The sequence below is a fragment of the Oculina patagonica genome, chromosome 9 (genome assembly GCF_052425735.1).
Source record: "Oculina patagonica isolate OP01 chromosome 9, crgOcupat, whole genome shotgun sequence".
Lineage (NCBI taxonomy): Eukaryota > Metazoa > Cnidaria > Anthozoa > Scleractinia > Oculinidae > Oculina > Oculina patagonica.
Window position 1 is genome coordinate 26567981 of NC_135766.1, and position 17773 is coordinate 26585753.

Sequence of the window (17773 nt, forward strand, 5' to 3'; positions counted from 1 at the left end):
TTCCAAAGAAAAATCATTCTATTGTTTCACTCCTCCAATATGGCCACCCTGAACACACGCTATTGGTAAAATAATTTTAAATTTGAACCATGTTTAGCAAACGCCTGTATGGAATTATAGGCTGGCGCCGAGTTACGTTCACACAAAACGATTGTGACCGACTTTTAGAAAACTCTGTTGGACCGTGTCTCACAAGATAGAGGTCTGGATTCTCGTGTAACATTTTGAAAATAACATGATTTCTTAACTTTGGAGGAGCCTCTTGCTTGATCTTCTGCACAAATTGACGCGTTATTGGGAAAATTAGTCTTTTACAGTTTTGATGTTTACGGCGATGTTTACGATTGTTAACTGTGACTGGAGCAAACAGAAGTGCTTGGCCGCCAAATTTGACCTCAACAGCAATCATAGCGTTTCTGTTACTGGCAACAATGCACTGGCGTTCATATTGTGTCGTGTAGGGAAGGATATGTTCAATAGCTTTATGATGATAAGCGTTAAAGATGGCATCGAAAAACACGGTAGGAAGAACTAACGATGTTTCGTTTATACCACAAAAATATCTCCTGTTTTTAAGCATAACGCTTGCTCCATGATGAATGGCGTAGTCTAATACTCCGACCGCTGGCTCGTAATCTAACAACCACTTTTCCACAGCTCGAAACGGCGACATCTTAGTCATGTTGGCCGGTGTAAAGTTGTTGTACTTCAGAGTTGTGTCGTCGTCTAGAAAAATGTAATAATGGTAACCCGGTCTTCGATCCATTGCAGCAAAAAAGAGCACATTTCGTCCTGATGCAAAGAGGGTATTCGGATCAAACAAATAACTGATGTGTGATCGCTTGTTTTCTTGACACTTGACTCGGTAACTTAGCACTATCACATCACAGTTGCAGGTCTCGGGATCGCCAATCTGAGAAGAAGTTGCCAAGTTTGGAGGAAGGCAGTGCTCGGTTTGCGTGAGATAAATGAATGGCTTTCTTGTTGGCATTTCGTGACTTTGTTGTGCTTTAAATTCAGCCGATGAATTAACTGATTGATGATCTTTAATCCATTCAGGGCTTAAGCTGATTGTCTCTTGTGCGGTTTCTTTCACACCCTGGCTCATATAAACTATGATGCCAACGATTATAAACGAAGTTATCGCCACCAAAATGGAAAATATACGTTTTAACTTCATTTCTGTGGAAGTGTCAAGTTCAAAGAAAAGCAGAACCGAGTAAAATTACTCTCTTGATCGAAAACAATGTACATTATAGTTGTTCGATGAGGTGTGACTCGAGTCGACCGCCTCGGGAAACATGTATTTCTGTTTCTATGGAGTGGGTTTATGTCGAGGGTCGAGGGTACCGTGTCGAGGGTCGAGGGTAGTTATCCCGGGCGCACTCGTCCATGTCAAACTTTGTGTCGTAACTTTTTCGGCTTTAATTTAGCGCGATGGCTATGAATCTACTGCCTATCATTCAGTAAATATGCATATGATTCAATTCGATTTAACTGGGGAAAAATATTTTTTAATGTTATAGGCGTTTAACTGGACTCCACTTTTTGGACAAAATCGCATCCAGTAAAGACAATTTTATATATATTTTTGCTAAATTTCTGGAAACAAATTATATTCACTTAATACATAACATAGCCAAGTTTCAGGAAATCGTTGGAGCAGAACTCTGGAAAGTCACGTAAATTTAACTCTAACATTCTTTTGAAAGTTTTTTAATATACTTGACGCTCGTCGACAAAACAAGCCACGAACCCAAATTTTCGTGAGACCTCCCCAATGCTCGCTTAATCAGAGTGCCTAGCCGATCATGCGAACCGTCAAAAAGTATTCGCATATTCTGTGAGCATTATTTGTAAAATTCATTCATTATTCATGAGGGTGTAAACCAATCCAGCACAGTATTCAGATCACATGTACACAAATGTTAACCCCAATACAAATCAAACAATAAAATTAACTTTTGATACAAACTCCTGCTCAGCTAATTAGTATCCATTAACTTTTGATACAGATCTCTACCGAATCGCTTAACAATACTTTGCATTTAATTTATTGTTTTCATTTCACAAGTAGAATAAATATCGGCTCGCCATTGCAAACGCCCATACAGATCGGACGCGAATATTTTATCTACTACAAAATGCTTAAAAACCTTCTCCAACCTCCAAAGTTGCGTTTTGCAGCATTTTTCGAAAATTATACCGCGGTTTTGGTGTGACGTAACCTGTAACGGTCATGTCATGCCTGATACACTTCATTACAGCATTTGAAAAACATATTTTGACAAGCACATTTAACCTAAGAAGCAATGCTAGTAATTGTATAAATAGCATAGTTAGGATCTGATGGAATTCAAAAAAATAATCACGGGCCAAGGATACAAAGTTAATAACATATTTTCTTCGTAGATTTGCTTAATTGAGCAACAGTAATATTTTTTTCCGGCCTTAAGGTCCTCTTGGGCCCGATGAGGATAAGTAAGATAAATAATATTTTATTTAATATTTCTTTTCATTTCAGTTTGGGTTTCTCTATGTTGTCTCAACAAAGATTGCGTTATATTGTAGCGTGACATCCAATCAGAACGACACACGATACACGATAGCTAGCTTTTAGGTTGCGAGAAAAATCAAACGGTCTCTTGTTTACAGCGTCCTTGTATACTATAAGGATTAGAAATTGCTGTCTACAAAATCTGATAGATCCTATAATACAAAATTAGTCTCTTTCGTTTATACATTGTAGTGTTCCATTCTAACTGCACGGGAATATTTTGCTCTTGTGTTCTACGCGGCGATTTCTTGTTAAGTTAAACTTGATTTCTGTTTCATCGCGCAAAACAGATCCTGCCGGTCGTTTGATAGCATAAAGCGATGAGACTTCAGTGTTAACACATCTTTAGTCGTCTAATTCTCTGATTTCTATTTGGCATCGACAAGTTGATTACAAGCCCCCCGGTAGTATAACCGGCATTTAGAATTAAAAACACTGCAAAAAAAGATGGGCGATCTTTGGTGTCAGGTAGCCTGTAACGGTCATGTCACGCCGGATATACCTGTAACGGTCATGTCACGCCGGATATACCTGTAATGGTCATGTCACGCCGGATATACCGTATTTATTCGATTAAGCGCCCAAGCTCGAATAAGCGCCCACCTCGAATAAGCGCCCACCCTGAAGGTAGGAAAAGTTAATAAGCGCCCAGCCTCGAATAAGCGCCCACCCCTCGCCCTTCAAGAAACTAACGTGCACAAGAGGAGTATTGATTATTGAAAGTGACTAAGTACTACCAAGAAGACTTCCCTCATGACCGAGTTTTCTTACTATTTTTCAAAAACTTTCAACGAACAGTCAAAATTTTGTTTTGTTTTGTTACAAAAATAGACTTCTTTTTGTTGAAAATCACGAAAATATAATAAGCGCCCAGCCTCGAATAAGCGCCCACCTCGAATAAGCGCCCACTCTCAAGGTCCAAAAATTTAATAAGCGCCCAGGGCGCTTAATCGAATAAATACGGTACCTCATTACTGCATTTGAAGAACATGTTTTGACATGCACAGTTCATCGATCCGGGACAAATCTAATTACATGTAACACATTTTACTTAGCTGACTTAATCTTCCATAACCCAATGGTAATGTTTTCTGAGGATTAGTTTCCAAATAAACGCTTTTTTCAAATTGACGAGGCAAGTGCCTCGTCTTGCTTCATGCTAGTTACGGCCCTGTCAGACCATTGCATTCAGCTATGGTTAATCAGGATATGATTATTTTACAGATATGGTTAATCAGGATGTAGTTAGCCGCTTGGATAAATACCTTATTATAGGAAATTAACGCTTATGTTAATTAAGGTATTTGAAATTAACGCGACTTAAATTAACGCGAATTGAAGGTAAAATTACTTCCCAATAAAGGAAATTAACGCGAAAGAGGGGTAACATTTCAAAATGAAGAAAATTAACGCGACGTACACAACAGGAACAAGTTTATTTCAACACTTGTAGGCGTGTAATCTTAAACGAAAACAATGTTCGTGCTACTTTTCCCACTTTAAGCGTTCTTCACAGTATCAATGATAGTGGCAGATAAATTATGCTTTTTCCTTGGAGTCAAGGACATATGGACTGTAACGAAAAATTGGGGCCAAAATAATGGAAATTAACGTCATGAAAATTAACGCTCCACTTAATTAACGGCGCGGATATTAACGTTAACAAAAATTAACGCGACTTAAATTAACGCGAAAGTTTTAAATTCGCGTTAATTTCATGACGCGTTAATTTCCTATAATAAGGTAGACAATATTCTACCAAACCCTCGTTATTTGAGTTTCCAAGAAATGCCACGATCCTTGTGTAGGCGCCAGAATCTTTCGTTTCATTTAGTTTTAGTTTCATAGTTTCCTTTGTTTATTAGTCTATTTCTGTACATGTTATATTTATTTGCATATCGGTGTATTGTTCGTCTGCAACGCAGGCTAATATTCTGTTGCGTGAAATTTATTCAGTTTGTTGGTTTACGAGCTGTTTCGTGTTTACGGTTGAGTTTAAGTTAACTCTTCAAGTTTTTATAATTTACGGTTCTTCTTTATGGTTTCGGAGTCGTCACATTCATCTTTGTAAGTTTCTCGTTTATTTGCTTTCCCGTTTGTCTGTTTTCCTCATGTCGTTCGCTGTAAGTTATTTTATGCTCATTTCTGTGTTTGTAATTTTGTTATTTTCAGTTACCGGTCTTAATCTTCGATTAAATGTGTTAATTGTGCAAGATGAATTACGCGTGAATTGAGTTTGTGACAACACCTTGAGCGAGGAATAACAAATGTAACTAAGAGACTCCAAGACAGTTCACACCTACGCAATAGCACTGTTCTGTGTATTACATGACAAGCTTCGAAATTCAACGGGAGATTGCATACCTACCCTAATAACAGGGCCCCTATCATGGCCGCTTTACGATTTGTCAAACGTTTGAACATTTCACGTTCTTTTGTTCGATATCTCTTGCCTTTAGTGTTTGTTCTTTCTGTTTATTTGCTGTTCATCTATCGCCAATCGATGTCGTCAAAGAGAAACTTCCTCGATTTTACCATTTCAACGTCACAAACAAAAAATTGGAGTCGCATCAACAATCTGAAAAACGCGTTACTTGCTACAAATGGCCTAATTATTGCAACGAGAAGAAATCGCGGTAAAACTACTGGCTCCGCTGTTTGTGTTGTGGATCCTGCGATTATACATTGTACAAACATGGGTTTTGCGGCATTTGTTCTTAACACATTGGATCATATCATCCTTTGTCATGCTTTAGGGATTAATCAACCAACCGTGTTTTGGAGAGCTTGTAATTCAGTTTGCTCGAGGGATCCCACAGTGAATTCGTGGGACTGGTATTTTGAACCTGTTAATCACGGATTGGAGTCGAAAGTTGAAAACGTTTTCTGTCCCATGAGGGCATTTGGTGTCCTAGAAGACGAACGTTTAAGTAAAAAGGCTCAACTTAATTTAAGACCAATTGTAGACAACAGTTTTATGAATCGAACTGATGTGGATGGGTTTGAGTCAAGCAGAATAATAACCACACAGGAACGGATGAGAGTAAATAAACTGATTCAACAGTACGTTAAACCTAATTCTAGAATAAAGGAGAAAGTAAGGATGTTTTACCAGCGATATCTGGCAGGGTTCACTGTTTTAGGAGTTCACGTTCGAGGTACAGATCACTGGATTGAAACAAGCGAGAGAAGGCTGCCATCTTTGATGAGTTGGGTTAAAAGGGCACGGTCAATTTTGGAGGCATTGCCGCGACCAAGAAAGATTTTTGTTGCTAGTGACAACAATGAAGTTATAAAGAAATTTGTGACTTATTTTGGTAAAGAAACGGTGAGTTTTGTTTCAGTCGGTTTTCACTCTAGCTGCATTTGCTGGCTAATAAGATATATTTTGCAATAATATGCTGAAGTGTCACGAGAGTTTGTCATTAGACGGCTTTCCCAATGTGGAGAATTTTGCGGGGAAATCGGTATTTTTATGGAAATGATAGCTTACTTACTTACTTGCTTGCTTACTTGCTTGCTTACCTCTTCCTCCTTCCCCGTGTAGGTGGAAGAAGAGGAAAAATAATTTTACAAACGTTTTTTAAGGATAACTTAATCGTGTGATTTCATGTTTGCAAGATATTTTACCGTGTTAGGTGAGAAAGATATCTGTTTCTGTACCCAGGTTGTTTTTACGGAGGCTGTCAGAGCGAAAAAATATCACGATCAAATCGCTCCGCATGTTCCTGAGTTCAGGCACAATGCCGCTGACTCATACAAGCGAGAAATTGGCACTCAAGTGTTGATGGATATTCTGCTGTTAGCCAAGTGTGATCACTTCTTACACACCGAGTCCAGCGTAGCCTCTCTTGCCAGCTACTTCAACCCACATATGACCAGCTACTTCCTGCAGGATGAAACTCAACCTGTCAAGGTTTGTTGAGCCGATATCAAAGGAAAATACCTAGTGTTGCGAACAACTTCCGCATTTTGAATTCGAAATATTGTCTAAACCTGAAAATTAGTTGAAGTAAATTAGAGAAAACGTCTTTTAATGGAAATATGGGATAAATCGCTATTTTGGCTCATATGACGTCACACGGTTTTGTTGTGTAACCAAATAGGCAACCGTATGACGTCATAAAGTCCAACATGGCGGCACCCAGGCAATCCAAAACTCAAAATCAAATCATTTCTCTGTCACACCAATCGGAATCATCATTTTCAGTACTCAGCGAATACATCAGTGTACTGTCAGTAAGAATTACTGTCATTTTGTAAAGGTTCTTGTTATTGTTTCTTTGCAGAGGCAAGAGAAGACACTTGAAAGTAGTAAAGAAACAGGAAAACTTGAAACACAACAGGAAAAAACTGATGAAGCTGAATATTTGGATGAACTGCTGGAGTGTTTTCAGAGGAATTCTGAGGGAAGTGTTTGTCCAAATACTGCTAAGGGAATATTCGTCAGTTCAGAAGAAGCACGTGGCCTCTTAAAAAGTGTCTGATAATCTATACCATACCAGCGTTGTTACAAAATCATTGGCCCGTTACAAGAAAATCCCGAGCTCTTTCCTGTAAAAACACTTCAATTGGACGACACGAGAAAGAAATTAAGTAGGAAATGCAATCAAACTAGAAAATAAAGTTCATCAAAACACACGCAGCCCCCGAAGAGATTTGAACTCTTGACCCCTTGTTTACAAGACCAGTGCTCTAACCACTGAGCTACGGAGGCCAGTCCGTTGGGAATTTCGACTTAAAATACACTTGTAGTCTGACTAATCAGTGTGCTGACTAATATTCGTTTGGAACTAATTGTCAGTTTAAGTAGGTCATTCAATTTTGTTCTCGTTCGTTTACTTAGTCTCGCTTCGCAATCTATGAGAAAAATGGAAAAAATCTTACAACTTGAAGAAAAACGTTGAATTTAAGTGGCATCATGCATGTGATTATAGAAACAGAACTGCTGTAAATAAAAAGAAGCCCCCGAAGAGATTTGAACTCTTGACCCCTGGTTTACAAGACCAGTGCTCTAACCACTGAGCTACGGAGGCCTGGTGGTCAATTACTACCAAAAGTAGCGTACTGGTACTCGTCTCGTATGAGATTGTAACATGCAGTCGGGTTTAAAAAATGATCCAGCGTTTGTTGCAATGGTATTGCTGGGAGTAGAAACACTTTGATTCCATGGTAATTCTATGTTATAACAGTAAAATAAGAGTTAGACAACAACAAATCAGATTGCTTAATTTATTTTTGACCGCAACATCACGGGCGCAACATATTTTGTAAACGAGATCACTCAGTCGAGGAATTCAAAATCTATTCACAGAGTCTTTAGAAGCAGCTTTACAGATCACCTCGATTTGCAAAATTTTTATCTAACGCACTTGGCATTTGAAGTTGAATAACTCTTCAAAATCTCTTTTTTTACGTTTGGCCCACCTTGTCAGGACCTGTCAGCTCGATGCAATAGCAAAACCTCGTGGCCTCCTATCTTCTCGTCATTGCCGTTTAACGGCGAAGAAGCAAAAGGGAGGCCAAACGGAAACGTAGTTCTGGGTAATACAGATGCACCATGGGACAGTTTGGATCGCTTCGATCGTCCCCCTCTGTGAAAGTAGTTCTCAAATAATCGTTCGCGATCGCCGCGGTCTGCGACCGGTCGCCCGGATAGGGACGATCGAAGCGATCGCGATCGCCCCGATCGTCGCAGACGTTAGCGATCGTCTGTGTAATGTTCTCATATGATCGCCCCGATGGCAAGCAAACTTTTTGAAGCGACAGAGACGATCGGGGCGATCATATGAGAACCAGCCTATATATTCAAAGTTGCCTTCGTGCAGCGAGGAGTCTCTGAGTCCCTGCAGCCGCCCAGTTGCAATCCTTTCGTTTGTATCCGATATTTGTTAGCTTTTCGTCATTTTTAACTCAGTAAAAAGAAAGGCACAAACAAAAGAGGTCTGTCTGTCAATGTAAAACATGATATGCAACTTTCATGAGCATGAAAAAAAAAAACGAAAATATTCTAAAAAAGGAAAAACAGCCACCGAAGAGATTTGAACTCTTGACCCCTGGTTTACAAGACCAGTGCTCTAACCACTGAGCTACGGAGGCGAGCTTGCAACAATTCTTAGTGAAATACATTAAGATTTGGTCGATATGTCCCCAGTCGACTCCTCGTAATATTATTTTCTCCTACTGAAGTGAAGTGAAGTGAAAGACTTTATTTAATGAGGGTGACCCGTGACAGTAACTTAAGTTACTGATAAACGTGGGGCCCTCAGCTTAAAAAAAAATTAGAATGCTAAAAATATATTATTTACAATAAAACGCTAAAATACGATATTATTTACAATAAAATACTTAAAACCTAGGAAACTACTGGGAAAGAGTTATCACTATAAGAGATTAACAGAACGTTAAACTTGACTTTGTCGAACTAGTGTTTCGATCAGCGTTTAACTTTGGTTGCGCATGTACAATCGTATATTGTTCTAGCAGCAAAACTCTAGAATTTTTTTTTTGAGTTTTGTTTTCCCCTCAGAACCAGTGACCGTAACCATAGCAACCATAACAGCCTTTCCTTAGGATCATTCTTCTTATCAAGCCTGATTGCATCCATGGTTTGGCCTCTTAAATTATCCGAAGATGGCTGGTGCAGAAATCATCATCAACTACAGCTGAATCCCGAAAACTCGAACCTTCAAGGGAAATCGAAAAAGGTTCGAGATATCGGGAGTTCGAGTTATCGAGAGTAAAATTAATAAGAAAACGACCTGAAGGGGAATCGAAAAAGGTTCGTATTAGCGGGAGGTTCGAGTTACTGAGGGTTCGAGTTATCGGGATTTAACTGTATTTGACAGCTAATTTCAACTGAGGAAAATCAGATACTTGACCTGGTCATTTGGCAAAGGAGAGTGAGTCGAGCATCTCTGTCTAAAATCCGCGTGGATTTGTTTTAGTTTTCTATAAGAAGTTGGCGGGGCTATCACTATTTTTTTAAACCCATGAGGCGAATAATACAAATTTGCTCGCTGAAAGTCGAGCCTTAAATATCCCTTTAATCAAAAAATATTCGTGGCTAGCTATAGTCTGACGCAGCGATTCGTCCTTGCCAAGGGACCCTTCTTGGCAAACTCGTTAAGCATCGCGCTCAAAAAAATGCAAAGTCCTTACTGCACAAAATCACGAGTGAAAATTGACAATAGAAGTTGTCAGTTTTAGTGAATTGCAAATGTAGAGAGAGAGGAGGTTGGTTATAAAAGGGAGGTAAAGTTTTGTTTTGGTGGGAGGGGCGGGAGGGGCGATTCACATTTAAAATATTTTCACCAAAGGACGCGATTATTCTATCGAGATGAGCGATTTATCAAGGGGGGATACGTAATTAGAACTGCAATTGTTTTGGCTTTCTGTGATTTTACTGGCCACCTTTGTGTGAGGACTTTAATATCCAGACTATTACATTGCAATCAGGGTGATCTCACAGAGGAGGTCAACTCTTGTTATCAAGGTCATAATTTTCTAGTAAAAAAATAAGAATTTCATTCCCAGGAGTATGATCAAGGTCTGTCAGGGTTTTTAAGTTTTCTGTATCAGGGTATACAGTGTTCCTTGCTAAAATTGGGCCTTAATAAAAAAAAATTGTATTTCGCATGATTTTGAGAGGAAATTTTGGGTATACCGGGTACATGTTTTCAGGTATATTGGTATACCACTTAAACCTCCTGGCCGAACCTGTGCGATTTTCTCCACGCGACAGGAAAGGAGGAAAACTCTGAAAGGAGGCTGTCTAAAAACCCACTCGGCTTAAAAATCAAAACAAACAACAAGATTAAAAGAATCAGTTTTTATTTTATTTACATGCAGTTTACGGTTTGTTTTAGTGTTATACAAGTGTTAGGTTATAAGTTCATTTTGTCTTGTAGACTATAAAATAAGTCCAAACATTGAACATGTCGCGAAACAGCATTAAATTAATTAAATATCGCATACCTGATAGATTTGGTGAATTAAATAACGTAAGCAGTAATCCTAACACTGGCTCTTTTTTGTATTTGAACTAAAAGACTTTTGTCAATTTTGAAAACCTTAGTGCAAGAAAATGAACCGAATGATAAGTTTAAGTCCAAGTTTCTCTACTACAACGCAGAACGACTAGGATCTTTTTCCTGAATACTGCAATGAAACCAACTCCCTAACAAAACTAAAATAACTTATTTGACCAGTTAATGTTTGATCTACACAAATATTATCAGAAGTACATGATTATGTACTTCTGATATTATTAAATATTACGCACGCTATAATTTAGCTTTTGCGTCTAAATATATTGATTAAAAAGGCAAAGCCAGCCTGTCAGTGAAAGTCTTCAAATACATATCGACGACAGAGGTCGACAAAATTTAAATACTGTCCTAAACCTTTACTGCACAGTTCTTAAAAACATCCCCTGGGCTCATTACAAAATAAAAACGACAACAACCTCAAATTGCCGAGAAAAATTCGTTAATTTCGCTGCCATGCAACCCAAATAAAAGAGTTTTTAGATAACGAGAACTTGACTCTTGGTCAGATACCACAAATGAAGAATACACCCTGAATAGGACAGGATATTTGCCATTGATGTAAATCCATGTACCATGCAGAAATCTTGGGTCATCCTCACGTAAGTTTCGTCCTTCTTGAAGGCCTGGTCCTTGATGGGCCCAACATCGTCACCATATCCGTGCTCCTTCTCATAACTGTACCTTTTTAGCATCATAGCAGTCGTTTTTGGTTCCAGGTACATCTTGTTTATTAATGTGGCCAGCATTGATACAGCAAGACCTGAAACCTGATCGAAAAAAATACGAGAAAGGTTAAGATTTGTAATAAACAACATCACCTAAAAGGCTGTATATTACCGTAAAACTCCGACTCGCGTATGCAACCTTTTGCTACCATATTCTGTTTAAACGTAGTTCTTTATGCCTCTGTGACCATAACACAAATAAATAAAAATAATAGGAATTTATGGTGAAGTATCCACAGAGTAGCTCAGAATTTCCAGGATCGAATTGGATTTTACAAGTGTTGGTTTTTGTGGAAGGAGGAAAACTGGACAACCTGAAAAAAACCTCGAAGCAAGAACGAGAACCAACAACAAACAGAACCCGCAAAAGACACCACGAGGCAAATGCTCTCAACACTGCGCCATTCCTGATCCCCTTCTAAAGACTAAACAAAGCCAGTACCGTAGTCTCACCACTGCAGTTATATATTAAGAAAATTGTAATTTGAAAAAGAAAAAATAAGCCTTCCGGTGGTGTGATAAAATGATTTTTAAGTTAGCCGAGAACATGGTGTTTTGCCGATGCCTCGCAAATAAATTATTTTATTCAATTATCCAAACCGATTTTTTTCTAAATCTACTTCAAAAATTAATTTTGTTATTTACCTGAATTTTTTCATTTCCGTTCCACATCTGAACAGGATGCATGAGGTAGTACGTTGCCAAGGCAACAGTGGATAAAATCGTGCCCACGGTAAAGTAGACTGGGAAGAGCTGACTTTGTAAGTGACCGAAGGTGTGTCTGGTCAGAGTGAAGTACATTTTGTAACCTGAAAAAAAAACACATCTTTGTTATCTATGAGCTAAAACATAAAACGACTGAAGCATTTTTGGAGCCTAGTGGCCTGAGATGCCAGTGCTTTACTCTGCTTTCCGTTCGCTGAGGTAGAAACGAGTATCACCACCCCTTCAGAGAAAGTCTTCAGAATAAGGCTGGTTCATCGCGGGTTCCCCTCCCCCACGCCCGCCGTTTAATTTTGTCAGGCTGTCCTATAACAATGTCGCTGGCTTGAAAGATTTATGCTACTGAGATTCAGAGAGTCGTGCCCCCCCAAAAAATAACTCAACGACCTTCTAACAGGGATTTTAAAGGCCACCATCATGAGAAGAATTCTCCCTCGGCAAATAGTTCTAAAAACTATCGTTAGAGTGAATTATATTAGTAGGGATTACGTTTAAATTATGTCTCCCTTTTTAAGACCTTGCACATGATGTGTTGAGGAGGAAAGGCCTGGCACTAGCCACAAATTTGGTGGATTATTTTGGGAGAGAATGCTCTTCTTTTAAGCTCCAGTTTTGTCTATTTTGGCCTACATCCCAGGTAACAGGTTCACACGTATCTACAGCTGAAATTATGTATGACGTAATTCCTGTGTTTAGCGATGAGCAGTCTCACTGATCAGTGCCTGTCGATTATGTAAATTCTCTTCCGCGTTCTTCTGTGCAAGAGCAAAATTCTAATCCATTTAACACGTTTAAATTGAACTTTTATACTTCTTCAAGTTGCTATCGGTTCACGAAAGTCCTTTTATACCTAGCAATTTTCACGAGACAAGTTTAAAGGCTCGATAAACTGACTGAATCGTAGCCTGCATTTTTACTTCAAAAGACGCATGCGTGATTCATATGATATGAAACGCTCACGCTTATGTCAGAGGGTTAAAATATTTTTTTTAATTGCCGGTTTTGGAGAAAAAATTACAATAAACAGGCAACCATGTCTAGTCTATGAAGTAGTGACATCAAAATGTTGTACATAAGATAACATTGAAATGCTATAGACGCGCTGAAATAACTCAACAAAATTTGACATGACATGTACACTTCTGCTGATTAAACTTTATGTCAAACTTTTCAGCTTCGTAGCGCTGTTTATCCCTATATTTTGTCTAGCTTTGAATAGTTTGGGCGCCCATATGAGAAACAGTTTTTGTTTGAATTTAGACAGAAAAAAATTTCTCCTCAATGGTCTGCTTATCAGAGCAATTGAACTGTGCTATTTTATTTGTTTAAAAGATCAACAAAGTGTCTTTAAAAATCCTTCTTCAGAATGTTTATTCTCCCCTAGTCATGATAACAGTTTTAGGGCAGTACATACTAACCAGGCTAAGTCACCTTAAAATAATAATAATAATAACAAAAAAATCGGCTGTTTAGTAAAAAAACTATATAATTTTTTTAACAAATTGTTTCGAAAACGCTAGTAACATTTATAGTGAAGCAAAAAAAATTGCATTGTTGTCTGTGACGGTGGCATAAAGTCTTTATACACGATTATAAATCATTGCAGTACTATTGTATCTCATAGTAACGGTATGAAATTTAACTCTTAATAATCAGATTACAGTGAAATGCTGCACGGAACATTCCGTGTGAAACAGCTGTTGGAATCATAAAATAATTTCAATATTTCTCGACCCCCCAGGCTATGAAATCCTCGATGAAAGGCGTTTTGATAGCTGCTTAGCCTTGATCCGTCACAACGATAATTAAGACTGTTGCACAATTAAGGAGTAATCTGTAATACAATCTTATCTTGTATTGTTCATTGTTAATACCAAAACAACTCAAAGGTCGCGGGGTATTTTTTATAGACGTCCTACATGCGATCTAAACAGGTATATTCCTGTTTAAAGACCCACCTGTTTGGCTTGTTATGAAAACCTTATCTTTATTTTGAAAACTTTTAACATTTCCTGGGACTGTTTACAGTACAGTGTTTGCAAAATAAATCAACTTTTGATGCGGCTAACTATGGGGCCTGCACGAGCGGTCCAAATTCCACTGAGGGGGAGGGGATTTCCTTACTTGATCGCTGAGGGGGATTTTGGTTTTCGAGGCATTTCGCCTTTAGACAGGATTTGAAAATTTACGCACAGTTATCAACGCAGGAAGTCTTAGATAGTATTATTTTTTGGGTGGTGATTCTAATCGGCGACGGAACGGTTTTTCAAGCAAGGGCCGCCATTAAAAGCAGTCTCACCATCGGCGGCAATTTTCTATTTCCCAAGTCGTTAACATTTCTACAGTACTGACATTTCTACAGTACTGACCAATACTGTGTTCGTACGTATTTCTACTAAAATGCTGCTGTAAATGCTGTAGTGCCCTCGACAATTGTACACCTTTTCTTTTTAACGTACTCAGTGTATCATATGAAACTATTCTATTGATTTAAAACCTTCCAAAAATGTCTTATTGTGCATGTGGCGAAAAAAAAAACATGATACATTTACTGCAACAATTTTACGCCCCTCGATCTCGAAAGTTTATATTCGGATCTTTCCATTACTGGCGAAGTTGGTTTCTACTGAAATACTTTTTAGTAGTTTTAAAATAAAAGCAGAAAAAAATGTTTCCTGGTACGCACTTTTAAGTAATGAAAAAACTAATTTTTTAGCTGACTCACCGGCAACAAATGTGACCCAAAATTGCATTCCAAGCCAAGTTCCAAAGGTAAACAAGTGGATTAATCGAACTGCAGTAGTCAGCATTTCACCTCTTTGAATTTCCTCAGAAATTCGCGAGGACAAAGTACCAATGACACACACAGAGGCCAGTCCCAATAAATTAACGCAAACTTTAAACGTCATGATGAAATTCTTGTAGACGAGCGGAATTCTTCTTGCTTTGTGAGGAGATCTGTTCTGTCGATTGCTGTTTTGACTTGTGTGAGCAAATCAAAGCCCTTTTATAGCTGCCACGCGATTTTTTAGCACGTGCATTTCGACATGCCTCCCTCCTTGCTATGTAATATGATAAGGTCAGTTATTTGTGATATTTATGTCATAAACATAAACAAATCCCCTTATAATGAGACGGCCACGAAAAACTTACACAATTGCACATAAGCGACTAACGGAAATATCAGATTGTCACCCTATATTTTAAATCGAGAAAATCGTATTTCTCGTAGTTGCGAAATTTAATGTTACCAAAAAAACTTGGTGGTATTATAAAAACAGATGTGAACATTATTTGTTATTACCTAGGGAAAAATAAATACATCTGTTTATTAAATATCTGTCATTGCATTAATAACTCTACTTCAGCAATTAAGGAAGATTAACGTGGCTTGCGGTTTGAATTTCAAGCAGTCTGACGTTCTAGTCAAAAACGTGTAGTCTATCACTGAAATTGTTCCGTTTATACCAAAAATTGTTCGCTTTCATAAAAGGAACATAGCTGATGCAATTCTTTATTGCACGAATTGTAGAACAAGAAACGCCATCTGCTAATATGTTGTAAAATCAACAAAGGAAAAACAATGAGGATACAGCTATTTGTCGACTTAGGAATTTAATTTTTAAGAGCTTATGTCTTTGCTACAAAGCAACTTGCAGACGTGGAGAAATCTGAATTGAGAAAGTTGCTAAGAAAGCAATGCTATTCATACGTATTTCCCGCTCTTAAGATTTCAAGCTATCGAGCTGAAGTTTCCTAACGTATTGCATACAACCGGAAGGTAAAACCATGTACAGAGCATATTGGAACGTATAAACAAAATAAGATGAAACAGAAGAAACAAACTGAAGCATGTAAAGGCTAATGTGCCTCGATACATCTTGTTCAGAATTTAAATTTAATTTGATGCGATCATTTTGCCAACCAAAAAATTGACGATACCACTGATAACAAAATCTCCCGGGGGGGGGGGGTACTCCTTATAATGACCTATACGGGGAGGCTCCGCCCGAAAGGGGTACTATTTTTAGGCTTCAGGTATATAAAAGGGTAGGCATTTCACAAGTTTAAGTATATGAAAGGGTATGGAAATCTGTCATTTAGGTTTTTAAAAGGGCCTTGCCGGAATTAAAATACTTCGAACAGACGCAATTTACGGCTGTATCATTTTAATTTATAAAGCGCAACATGAAAATGACAAGAAAACGTCCTGTTCTAAGTATATGCCATATCTTTTAGGTATATAAAAGGGGTATCTTTTTTCAGTAAAAGGTATACGAAAGGGGTACAATTTCTGTGAAAATGGTATATAAAAGGGTAAGGGCTGGGGTAAGACCTTGGGGCGGAGCCTCCCCGTATAAAACTTTTTTGAGTGCCCCCCCCCCCCCCCGGGAAAAATCTGCTCAATTTGCTCAACGCAGAACATTTCTTATCTGTTTTGTGCGTACAGGAAAAGTATTCACTTACAAAATATTTATTATATTTGTCAACTGCATTGCGTAACATATGCGACTTGTGAGGAGAAACGTCTTTGGTTTAAGTATCGATCATATCTTAGTCAAACATTGATCATATGTACTTGCATTCCTTTACAGAAAATTAAATCGCTACAAACTGTAAACTAACAAGACATCGAATCTCTAGCTTGGTCTCTCTCCCTCGCTATCCAGTCTAAGAAATGACAAATGGGACATTTTTTTTAATCGGACAACAGTCAAATATTGAGATCCAACGTCAAGTTAGAGGATATTTCTTGTGGACGTGGTATATAACAAACAAGATTATATCATCTGTAGGTGTGAACCAATTCCGTTATTGTGTTTTTATACAGGAGAGCATATGCATCGAAGAAAGTATTAAAAATTGTTTAGTACATAGAACTGTATGCGTAATCGTTTTTCAACCATACTGCTCTTACATTATTTAAAAGTACAAGAAGTTTTCGGGGAAAGCCATGGTGGTCTCTTTGGCATAGATGCAACTGTCTTTTTAAACAAAGAAATTATAAACTCTGCTATGTCGAAAGGATACCTAGAAAACGCCACTTAACCTTTTCACTTAAGCAGTGTGTGTGGGTGGATATCCTAGCAGCACTTGCATTTTTCGACTGCTTTACCAGACTGTGTATCTAACATTTTTTATTTCGAAACACTTCATCAGAACACCGTAGACAATTTTTGAGTATGGTTATGCCATTGATAATTTCTACAAGTGGCTATAAAGGAGAAGCCACGAGCCAAGCGGCCCACACTGCCGGAGCTTATCCCGGTTTCCGTAGCATTAAGCGGCTAGGAATATTTTTACTCCCCCCTGAATGGGATGCTAGTCCATTGCAGGGTTCCCCCCCCCAGCATTATGTCGCCGGTACCCATTTATACACCTGGGTGGAGAGAGGCACTATGAGAGTAAAGTGTCTTGCCCAAGAACACAACACAAGTGACGCCGGCCGGGGCTCGAACTCGGACCGCTCGATCCAGAGTCCGGCGCTCTAACCATTAGGCCACCGCGCCTCCCATATATGCCTTTTTATTTTGGGAGAAAATTAAAAATTGACTGTGAGAGACTATTTTTGATCTGAGTGGATACATGCATCCTGTTTAGGTGTAGCGTGGTGGCGTTTTATAATATAAAATGTAAACCATAAGTTAATCTAATTTTTTCTCTCGAAGCTCAAGATATATTTTTCATTTTAATTTCTTTAGCTGTTTTTCAGCCAG

The 17773-nt window shown here is 38.4% G+C and overlaps 3 protein-coding genes and 3 non-coding genes across 6 annotated transcripts; 1 reads left to right on the forward strand and 5 right to left on the reverse strand.

Moving 5' to 3' along the window:
* Window positions 1-76: 76 nt before the first annotated feature.
* On the reverse strand, window positions 77-1180 carry LOC144666668 (uncharacterized). Its single transcript, XM_078528058.1, has one exon. The coding sequence runs from the start codon at window positions 1178-1180 to the stop codon at window positions 77-79; it is 1104 nt and encodes a 367-aa protein (XP_078384184.1).
* Window positions 1181-4744: 3564 nt separating this feature from the next.
* LOC144664714 (uncharacterized) lies at window positions 4745-8074 on the forward strand. Its single transcript, XM_078525916.1, has 3 exons — window positions 4745-5885; window positions 6225-6473; window positions 6847-8074. Exons 1-3 carry the CDS (start codon window positions 4947-4949, stop codon window positions 7042-7044), a joined length of 1386 nt encoding a protein of 461 aa, XP_078382042.1. The 5' UTR covers window positions 4745-4946; the 3' UTR covers window positions 7045-8074.
* Trnat-ugu (transfer RNA threonine (anticodon UGU)) lies at window positions 7202-7274 on the reverse strand. Its single transcript has one exon. It is a non-coding gene; the product is annotated as a tRNA-Thr (tRNA).
* Window positions 7521-7593, reverse strand: Trnat-ugu (transfer RNA threonine (anticodon UGU)). The gene has a single exon. It is a non-coding gene; the product is annotated as a tRNA-Thr (tRNA).
* A 509-nt stretch (window positions 8075-8583) lies between the features above and the next one.
* Window positions 8584-8656, reverse strand: Trnat-ugu (transfer RNA threonine (anticodon UGU)). The gene has a single exon. It is a non-coding gene; the product is annotated as a tRNA-Thr (tRNA).
* Window positions 8657-10373: 1717 nt separating this feature from the next.
* LOC144666009 (transmembrane protein 205-like) lies at window positions 10374-15040 on the reverse strand. The gene is made up of 3 exons (XM_078527346.1): window positions 14782-15040; window positions 11979-12142; window positions 10374-11375 (listed from the first exon to the last, which is right to left on the reverse strand). The coding sequence occupies exons 1-3, from the start codon at window positions 14963-14965 to the stop codon at window positions 11085-11087; spliced, it is 639 nt and encodes a 212-aa protein (XP_078383472.1). The 5' UTR covers window positions 14966-15040; the 3' UTR covers window positions 10374-11084.
* Between the last annotated feature and the right edge of the window lie 2733 nt (window positions 15041-17773).

Bases quoted from the DNA above. Each gene is read 5' to 3' on its own strand.
- LOC144666668 (XM_078528058.1), bottom strand. From the start codon at position 1,180: ATGAAGTTAAAACGTATATTTTCCATTTTGGTGGCGATAACTTCGTTT.
- LOC144664714 (XM_078525916.1), top strand. From the start codon at position 4,947: ATGGCCGCTTTACGATTTGTCAAACGTTTGAACATTTCACGTTCTTTT. The intron at 5,886-6,224 runs GTGAGTTTTGTT...TTCTGTACCCAG, and splicing joins CTTATTTTGGTAAAGAAACG to GTTGTTTTTACGGAGGCTGT. The intron at 6,474-6,846 runs GTTTGTTGAGCC...GTTTCTTTGCAG, and splicing joins ATGAAACTCAACCTGTCAAG to AGGCAAGAGAAGACACTTGA.
- LOC144666009 (XM_078527346.1), bottom strand. From the start codon at position 14,965: ATGACGTTTAAAGTTTGCGTTAATTTATTGGGACTGGCCTCTGTGTGT. The intron at 12,143-14,781 runs GTGAGTCAGCTA...TTTTTTTTTCAG, and splicing joins TTGGGTCACATTTGTTGCCG to GTTACAAAATGTACTTCACT. The intron at 11,376-11,978 runs GTAAATAACAAA...TTTTTCGATCAG, and splicing joins ACGGAAATGAAAAAATTCAG to GTTTCAGGTCTTGCTGTATC.